General features: G+C 43.4%; 1 protein-coding gene across 2 annotated transcripts in view; it reads left to right on the top strand.

Annotated features, from left to right (window-relative positions):
* The window catches only part of acsbg2 (acyl-CoA synthetase bubblegum family member 2), a 43,339-nt gene that overhangs the window by 21,298 nt on the left and 11,599 nt on the right, over window positions 1-10,442 (top strand). For both annotated transcript variants that reach the window (XM_017686464.2, XM_017686463.2), the window contains exons 4-6: window positions 3,871-4,139; window positions 7,875-7,963; window positions 10,125-10,245. In XM_017686464.2, coding sequence (XP_017541953.2) covers window positions 3,871-4,139; window positions 7,875-7,963; window positions 10,125-10,245 — 479 coding nt within the window. The remainder of the gene's footprint in view (window positions 1-3,870; window positions 4,140-7,874; window positions 7,964-10,124; window positions 10,246-10,442) is intronic.

Genomic DNA, 10,442 nt, shown 5'->3' on the forward strand with positions numbered 1-10,442 from the left:
AGACACTTTAAATATCTCTGCAAATGCAGAAGTGACCTGCTTTCAGATGGAGTTTCAGAAAAGCAAGTTCATCCATTTTTCACGGACCCTACAGTCATATGCAAATATTTGGGCACGCCTGATCAAATGACACGTACCACTGATCTGCAGATAGGTTAACGTTCTCTACAGAGAACATATCTACACATTTTAATGCAGTTACTGCTGTCGGAGCAAAACATTGTATCTCTAAAATGGTAACTGTACAGGAGAAGGAAAAACCTACCTTACTTTTAATGTAAGTCAATGGAACCAGAATTTTGGGTCATTTCTTTTGGTCCGTCCTTCATGAAACTCACACAATATGTCAAAAACGGAAAAACGAGAATTAATATACAAGAATTTGCTCAGACGAAACAAATATGTGTGTGTGTGTGTGTGTGTGTGTGTGTATATATATATATAAATCTCAATTAGCACATAAATGCCATATTTAAGTTTCTTCCCTATAGAGGATGTTATTTTTCAGACATGTAATTTCATGTGGAAGGTGGAGTTAAAACATTTGCATATGACGGTGATATGAATATGCTATAAATATGAAGCTCTGAAGAGCAGTTTGTCAGAGTCAGCCGCGTTTTTTTTCTTGTCCTTTTCAGAAACATCACGTTCCTGTTCAGTGTTCAATGTAAACTAGAAATGAGGAAGATTAGTTTTGTCAGTGTTATTCTGAAGAAGTCCCTGGCCCTGACTGCGGGTGGTGGCGGGGAAAGTTCGGCGGTGTGAAGGTCACACAGCCCTCGGGAACAAACTTCCGCCCTTCCATTGTTTGTCTGTGTGCTTTTAAACAGTGAATAAACACCCGGTGTGTGAACACCCAGACGTTTCCACCTCTCTCTGCTGAATGTCATGTTTACACTGGGGGACGGATGCTCCGAATGAGGTCACCGTGCCACTGGGGTCACATGACCTGCAGGTTTGCTCGTCACGGCGCTGAGGCGGCTGAATTTTGAGCATGTTTTTTAGACGGCCTGTAGTGAAGACTGGAACGCGGTGTGGGGTCTGGCCTACTTTGGTTAGGTATCACATTGTGCTGATGCTCTAATTGTGTTGATTTCAACCTTAAAGGTTTCCTAAAACCAAGATTTCATTAAATTCTGCATAATTCAGTAGCTGTGACTGTAAACAAAGCCATTCAGAGTGGGGAGATTTATACACTCACCGGCCACTTTATTAGGTACAGTAAGAGGTTGACCCCCTTCTGCCTTCAGAACTGCCTTAAATCTTCATGTCAGACTTTCAACAAGGTGTTGGAAACATTCCTCAGAGATGTTGGTTGGTTATTTGAGTTCCTGCTGCCTTTCTATCATCTGGAACCAGTCTGCCCGTTCTCCTCTGACCTCTCACATCAACAAGGCATTTTCGTCCACACAACTGACCGCTCACTGGATATTTCCTCTTTTTCGGACCGTTCTCTGTAAACCCTAGAGATGGTTGTGTGTGAAAATCCCAGTAGATCAGGAGTTTCTGAAATACTCAGACCAGCCCGTCTGGCACCAACAACCACGCCACGTTAAAAGCCCCTTAAATCCCCTTTCTTGAGTGTGTGTGTGTGATGATGCAGCAACAGTGATAAATCTAAAAATCATAGTGTTTCAGGCATCTGAGAGGCGTTTTTAAAGGCGTTAAACTCAGCAGACGTCCAGTTCCCATCAGCACCACTGTGGACAATTCGAATTCATTAAGTGTCTCTACCATTTCACATCGAACCACTCTGAATGACTTTGTTTACACTTTAACCGTTTAATTAAGCAGAAATGTAGAAAAATAACTGGGGTTATCCTTTCAGGGTTTCTAAATCATTAGGATGCTCCTGTTTATAACAGCGCTCGAGCTGTTTGGATTAAACAGCAGTTAAATGAAGGTCAGCAGCTGTTTTTTTTCTGCCTGTTTATATATAAAGTAACATTGCTGAGAAGGACTTAAGTGCAGGATGTGACTGCAGGCATGAATGAACTTTGGTAGCCCTTCTTCTAAAAGCTGCGCATTGCATCAGAGGTGCCGGTGCCTTGTGGCTGTGAGAGTTCAGCCCATGAAGTAAGAACTAAGCTTTAATGAGGATCGCTTCTCTCTGTTTACGCGTCTTTGGTCCTCCGGAGTCAGTGTTCTGTGTTGGCTCTGCTCTGAGACGGCCTCGCGTTCACAAACAGCCTCGTGCTGAACCTCTTGGGTTCTGCTAGCAGTAGAACGAAAGTGAAGATATTTAAATTGATAGTTTGGCGCTAATTGAAATTCGCAGATTTCCTCCTGACCTGAGTGCAGCCGATAAGCCACGATATGTTGGCCATCTGTCAAACACAAGGCCTGCGCCCTGATCTGGACACAATTCGGCCTGCAAAAGGATTTTCAAAAGGGTCATACGCCTTCAAAGAGGGGGGCAATATTTATTATCGCCCACCCCCAATTCTTCAGTGATATGAAGCTGAAGTCAGATATTCTTCTTAAATTTTTCCCGTTCCACCTTAAATAGTGCAGCAGTTACATTCTGGCACCTCTGGCATCCACACTGCTGGACTATTTAAGGTGGAACGGAAAAATTAGCTAGCTAGCTACCGAGACATTACTACTAACATTACCTTACGATAACATTTTTTTTAAAAGCCATGTAGCCCTAACACTTCGCCGTACCCCTCTATCTCAACACAAACCAGGACACCCTACCCCTAGACGTGAACGCGCAAATCGCAGGGCTAAGGGCTCAGTGGTAGGGGTGAGGCGTGAAATGGGACTGGGCCTAATTCTCAGCTCAGCAGCTCAGAAACTCAGGCTACTGGCATCTTTTCTTTACTGCAAATTCATTAATAATTGGGTTAATTCAAACAAACAGTAGGTTTTAAAGACGGAGTTCCTGTGAATATTTAAACTTTTAGTGTTTCAAGTATTCATGTAATATTTTAAGGTCTTCTGTGTTTTACTGCTGACGTTTCTGTGTATTTTAATAGACAGTGGCCAGTTGGGATTATAGCACAACATTGAATAAATATGAAAAAGAAGCTTTTTTTCTGGCCCACAGATTTGTTGAGATGTTTTAACGTGGCCCTTTAAGTGGTTGAGTTTGACACCCCTGCTCTACACAGAACACATTTTAGGGCAGGATTACTGTATATTTGCTGATTTTAACGTATTGGGCAAGCAACATAAAATGTGGCCTGTGCAAAAGTTTATTTTGTGTGTTTAATGTTTTTTTACATTTATGGCGTTCGGCAGATGCTCTTATCCACAGCGACTTGATCATTTATCACAGGTAGGCAACTGTAGTGTTAGGAGTCTGTCCCAGGGACTCTTATTGGTATAGTGTAGGTGTAGAGTGCTTACCCAGGCAGGGAGTGGAGCCCAGTCGACAGCATGGAAGGCAGAAGTGTTACCCACGACACTAACCACCCACGACACTAACCACCCACGACACTAACCACCCACGACACTAACCACCCACGACACTAACCACCCAGTTTGCTTTTCTAATAAGCAGAAGCGAGAAGCAACCACTCGCTGTTGGATCCGAAAATCAACCTAATATTTAAATGAACCTTTTATTTTTTTACCTTGTTAGTTGATCTCTCTGGTCATATTAAGCACAGATCATCATATTATTTAAAAGACACAATTCTTGCTTTCCTGTTAATCTTCTCTCACTATATAATTCTCCCGCCTCCACTGTGCACCAGCAGGCGGGGCAAAATAACATTAACCAGAAATGTTTGACCTCCCCATCCCACTACTCCCACTTCTCAAGAGAAAGCGCTCAGCTAACACGGAGACCCTCGATTATGAATATGAATTTATGTTGGTTTGGGTTGTTTATTAAACTCATGTTTGCTGTGTGTCCTGCAGCCAGTGCCCAACGTCCAGCCTCTCTGTCTCTGCCTGTGTCGGAGTCGGCGCTGTGGACGGTGCAAAGGGAAGGCGAGGTCAAGCTGAGGATGGGCGATTCGGGTCCGGCAGCTGTGCCTCCGGTCACCGTGCACCAGGCCTTCACCCGGACCGTGAAGCAATTCGGCAGCTACATGGCGCTCGGCTGGAAGGACGGAGAGCATTGGAAAAAATACAGCTACACCGAGTACTACCAGGCCTGCCGCACCGCCGCCAAGAGCTTCCTCAAAGTGAGCGCCCACAAACACACGCCCAACACCTGCTGTGTGTGTGTGTGTGTGTGTGTGTGTGTGTGTGTGTGTGTGTGTGTGTATATATCTTTGATCATTGACAGAGTGAGCTGTGCTTAATTCTGTGTGGATGCTGTATCTGTCCTCATTACACAGCAGTGTTATCTGAACTGATACTCTAACCCGCCTGATAAGAGGATTGTTTTGGTCTCAGAGGAGAGATGTAGTGGCGCGTAATGAGTGGCTGATGACCAGGTCCAGTTATGTGAACTGTGTACGCCAGCAGCAGTTGTAGGTCACAGATTTTTTTTTTTTTTTTTACTGGCGTCAGTAAACGTGGGTGCCAGTCACACCTACACCATAGAGTTGTAGTAACTTGTAAAAAGGCCATGATTTATGGACAAGAACGAGATAAAACCATAACACTTCCACATATAGCACTTCTCCACAGACAGTACGTGGTGATTGTGTAGATTCATTCAGCAGAGTGGAAAGTACTCATTCAGTTCAACAAGCATTTCTACAGCTGCTTTATTTTTGCGAAAAACAAGTCAGTGTAGGCTATTGAAATGGGAAATATGTGTGCAAATGCATAAATTTGCACATAACTTTAGTGTCTTGTGACTGATTTCCCTCATATGACCAGCACAAGCAGCACGATCGGAGGGATAGCTGGACTGAAAGTGCTCTGTGTGGCTTAGGAACATGATCTCGCTCCTCACAGTTCAGATAAAGAAAAAGAAATAAACAGTGGTAATAATAATAAACAATCAAATATAAAATTAACCATGTCCTTATAGCTAGTCAGGGAAGCCCTTTTAGTGGTTGAGTTTGACCACCTGCTCTCCAGGTAACACACTTAAATAAGACACTGTGCCATAACTTTTGCGCAGGCCTCATTTTGTATTATACACAGTATTGAGCACAGTAATTGTCCTCATTGCTCTTCAGAAAAAGGCCTGAGGCCATGGAACTCCTATTGGTTAGATCAGAGCTGAGCCGTGTTAGTTTCGCTGACCTTGTCCTGCGCCGTGTTCTCGCCCACCTCTGAGTTTAACCTTAAAAGCGGCCATGCTGACCCACTGGGGAACAATGTCAACCCTGAGAGGAACGTGCTGCTCAGGCTGGCTCTGGTCGCAGGCTTTAAGTGCTTATTGTGAAGATGTAGAGTTGTGTAAGGAGTCATGTAAGTGCGTACGGCTCAAACCCCCCCAAAGCATCTGAGCTCCACGACCGCCGCAGGCCGAGGAGGAAACCACAGGGGGCGAGGAGTGTGTGTACGTGTAAACGCGCAGATGTGCTCGAGGATATTTGGGGCGTGTGGGTTTTCCACTTGGCCCGTTCAGATGTCACGCTCTCCGTTGGTCATTTGCTCTCCGTGTGGCCTCCTTAGTTTACTCTGACCCTGTTTATTACACTGAGCTGGCCATTTTATTAGAAACACCTACCAGATTGGTGCCGGTCTACAGATACAGATACAGACTGACCTGTATCTTAACTACCAGGTCAGTGTCACTGCTGAGAATGGTCCATATGCTCTGTGGTCTGCAGTGGTCCAGTGGTGGTCCCTTTCCATTGAGGCTGATCCATTGTTCTACACCTGCAGTGCTGAGCAAAAGTCAGAGACCCCCTACCATTACATCATCACAATTTCCAGTCTAAACAGCCATTTAAGTACAAGTGATTCATTTTTTTGAAGATATTTCTGAGGAGATTAGACATTCACTTGCATAAGGAAGGAGAACGTTACATTAACATGTGTGAACAAGATTATTTGCATTCATTTTGATGCTACGTGGTATTTTTTGTGTAAGCACTTGGTGTTAAATAATGTGCTTAGGTGCCTTTTTACTGGAAATGAAATGTGAAAGGTGACCGGAGCTGCACAGCGCTGTAGCTACAGGGTTAGTGTTTGAATAAATTGGAATCTGTGCATCTTTTGTGCTCTCTACTGCAGTTTCTCCAGAAGATAACAGGTTTGCAGTAATAGCGGCTAAACCAGTTCTCATATCTCATATTGAGTGTATCTCGTCCCCGTGGACGTTCTTGGCCATCCCCTGCCTTCTGAGCAGTTTTGAGATCTTGAGCTTCAAAGATTTTGGATTCCAAATAGCAAAACTGGCATGTGGAATATGTCTCTTTATACATGACCGTGACCGTCATCCTACATGTAGAATATCAGAACCCTACCAAATCTATAAATGAGTATTTTGGAACTGGTCTACACCTCCTTTCACACCTACAGCGCTGAGTGGTCTTCTCACAGTGGAAGGATGGACAGAAACACCTGTGGATGTTTTCAGATCTGAAGCAGCTTGATGTTCTCCTCTCTCTCAGAGATGAAAGCTTTAAGTGCTGTTTATCTGATGGGGGCAGTTTTGGTGTCTACCAGGTCTTTCAGGTTTGACCGGATCAGCAGGATCAGGAGTCTAGTCTTATTCACATGCATGCAGACCATCATGCACGGGCACAGCTTGGTCATCAGTGTGTCACCAGTCCAGTCAGGTCAGCGGTGCAGTCTAACAAGGATATTTTGGAAGAATCTTGTATACATTGAAATCTAAGGAGGGGGAAGGAGGAACTAAAGGACTTTGCGGAGGGGGAAGGAGGAACTAAAGGACTTTGCGGAGGGGGAAGGAGGGGTTGTAGACAGGGATATGAACAGAGATGTAAGGGGTAGAGATGGGGTGACGGTGATGGTATCACCTTAAGGTTGTGAGACGAAGGGTCATTTAAATACAAAAAGAGGGAGGGGGCGAGGCGAGAGTGTGAGAGTCATCACCACTCCGGCAAGCTGAAATAAACATGGTTCAGATTATAAGAAAATAACTGATACAGGAGAAGGTGATTAACATAGGGTGACCATATGTTCTCTCAACTTGTAATTTGTTTTAGAACATAAAATTAATGTAACGGAGTGTTTGCATTACCAGAAAGTTACATTCAATACTTTCTATGACATTTTTATGACCAATTTTATTTCTTGTTTTAGACAAACAGTCTTTTTCAAAAGCATTGATAGATTAAGTATAAAGATCAATGCTTAATATATTGTCCAGTGCAGAGGTCAGAACCATTAGTGTAAGCTTCCTTCAGGTCAGACAGCACCCATAATGAACTGTCCCAGCAGGTCAGTGTAGCAGGTCAGTCTAAAGGCAGCGTGAGGATTGGTTTTCTACCCGAAATCTGAGTCCAAGGAGCTGAAATGTTTTAGATTGGAAGAGAAAAGAAAAGGTGGATGAATGAATGAAATCCGCGTTTGTTGTATTGAAAACGCCGTGAATTCAAATGTTTATCATATCATTTCTTTAATATTTATAAAACTTGACAATAAGAACAAGTCGGGCAGCTTCAGCGACGTTTTCATGTTTCATAAAGTTTTATACATTCGTCCTGCCCTCACTAAGGAGTGCGGCGTCCTTTAGTCTGCATTCAAAGCAATGATTGGTTCACAGGTAGAACCTCATAGATCTAAGTTAGTTTGAGTTTGGAGACAGGAGGTTTTCTGGTTTCTAGACAAAGAGTCCAAAAACGCGCAGAACTTTAAAAAGCACCTGAAGAGCGTGACGTGACGAAGTTTCCCAGGAGAATATGTGAAGAACTCCGTTTTGAGATGGAGATGATCTGCTTGGTGTGACTCTGAGAAAGGAGCCCTGAAGCAGGCGTTGGACCGGGCAATGCATGTGTACATGTGCTTGCGTGTGTCCTGATGGTGTGCTTTGTGTGTTCCCACAGCTTGGTCTGGAGCGCTTCCATGGAGTCGGCATCCTGGGCTTCAACTCCCCTGAGTGGTTCATCGCTGACATTGGAGCCATTTTTGCTGGGTGGGTGTTTATCTGTACGAGACGCCGGCCTTCGCCCTGGTGTCTTGTTTATGGCTCTATAGCTGCAGTGTAGCCATAACACAGAGCCTTGTGTCCGACACCTTAACTGGCACGCTTTGTTTATTGCACCACTTTCACAGATTGCCTGACATGCTGCTAGTGCACGTGTGGGTGTGGGTGTGTACACCCCTGATGGGTTTAGAACCACATCAGTCACTCGTTTTTGTTTTTGTTTTTGTTTTTCTCTTAAATAAACTTAGAATTTGTGTTTTTTTTTTATACCAAAAACAACCATCATTTATTTTTACATGACCATTTTACAGCCACTCTTTATTCCTGAGTATTAACAGGGCTGTTTTTGTTACTGTGCCTTTAAGAGTGATGTATGTAAATGATCTCTGTTCTGATTGGCTGCACTGTGTGTCTGACTCCAAAAGCAGTTTGGGCTTAATTTCAGCCCGAGTGGGCAGGGCTAACCTGTTGTCGGCAGAGCAGGCAGGTATGTCGGAATATGTTGAGCCTCCTGACATCATTAAATCGGTGAATCCAAACTTGGAAATTTCTACGATCTTCACGTTTAACTATTTTACTGAAATGAACCTTTTAATAATTGCTGCTGTTTTGTTCGAGAACAGCTTATTTTCAGCACTTTCTGGTATTATGAGTTATGTTTTGCTTTACAATGTGTGATTTGGATTTGGCCAAGATCAAAATCAGCAGATGTTTTGCGGCAAATGCACGTCAGAAAGCGTTCAGTTTGCTGTTTTGACTTTCTGATTAAAAATCAAAAGAGCAAGTAGTTTTATTAATGTTGCACCTTTGACTAATAAAGTACTGAGAATATGCTGCCGTGTTTCATATTTGGCCTAAAAAACAACCACCGGCCAATTTTGCTGGAAACAAATTGTAGCTGGCCCTAAAATAATAAAAATAATCAGTGTGTCTCTTATTTTATTCTTATCTGCCTTAAAATTTGGTCACTTTTTCAGATACACTGTTAGAAATGAAGGTTCTGTGCAGGGACATTTTTCATTCATCAAGGTACAAACAGTGTAAATGTTCCCTCGAAGCTCCAGCAGTGGCTTTAAGGTCTGATTGTGAACCTTAAATCAGTTTCTCCAGGTGAAAAGTTGGTATTTGTACCTTTTCATAACCGAATGTTTTAAAACAGAGCAGTAGAATAAAGTCCTGGAGGCGAGGCGGGAGGAGTGGAGTCAGTACAGCTTAGAACACATCATTTCAGTGGATTAGGGTTCAGTTATGATCCCTGACTGAAGGTACTGAGATGTACCCATGAGGGTCCCACCCCAGTGATACTTTAGTACCTTTTCTGAGAGTTTATTAGACATTCTGGACATTCATTTTATTAAAACGTAATTGTTGATGTTATAAAGCTTTCTCTGTCCTTTTACAGTAATTAGCAGCTCTGTTCTTCATAGTAGTTTGAAGTTCACTAGAAGAAACAGGGCATGTGTTTGAAAAACAGTCCCATCGTAGCTTTGCTTGTCAGGGCGAATAATCTGTACATGGTCCCCGACCGTGTCGTGTGATGACTAGAAGGGATTTGTTGAGCTTTACTACAATAAACTATGACCGAAAGGTATTTTTCTACTGATAACAGGCTGTAATGATGTGCTCTCCGGCAAGCCAGTCAACTCCGACTGCTCGAAAGTCACTGACCTGCGTTTGCCTCAGAGGGAGTGGTCTAAACTCGGGACAGGGCTTCTCTGCTGGACTGCAAAGTTTTGCACACATATTTCTGTGGTGGCCACTAAAGTATTGCTGCAGTAGAGGCCGTCATTACCATTATTTATTAGGGCAAGTGAAGGTTTCATCCTGGCTACATGTAGGGCAGCCAATCAGAACAGGGCTGATCCATATTGTAAACGGATCAAGTTCACTGTACTTCTGTGTTGAAACAAAGGTTGGTTGGTTGATTATATGCAAAAGTTTGTGCCCCTGGTCAAATGAAAGGCTTTGTTGATTTTCTAAGACACACTGTGTCCTGTGGAAATGCTATGACCCGTTAAACTGAACAGATAAAGACATTCTGCATTATAATTCCTGATAAAGTGTTAGTTCCCTCTAAATCAACAGTGACCGAATCCATCGGTGCTGTGTTTTAGTCCGTGGCTCATGCAGTCTTGTGTTGTGCTTGCAGTGGGTTTGCCGTAGGAATCTACACCACCAACTCTCCAGAGGCGTGTCAGTACGTGGCTGAGAACTGCCAGGCCAACGTCCTGGTGGTGGAGAACCACAAGCAGCTGCAGAAAATCCTGCAGGTAAATACGGGCGGCTTTTAATTTGTGATTATTCTTCCATCCCCTTCTTTCACCATCTCTCCATCTTCCCACGCAACTTCTACTTAAATCTCTTTAAACAGGAAAGGAGTGGATGTGAAGTTTAAAGGCTGTGTTGAAACATCAGCCCCTTCAAGTGTGTGGTGGTGTTTTTGTCTTCCGCTTATTTCTTTTGCAAT

Source organism: Pygocentrus nattereri, chromosome 28 (assembly GCF_015220715.1).
Source record: "Pygocentrus nattereri isolate fPygNat1 chromosome 28, fPygNat1.pri, whole genome shotgun sequence".
NCBI lineage: Eukaryota > Metazoa > Chordata > Actinopteri > Characiformes > Serrasalmidae > Pygocentrus > Pygocentrus nattereri.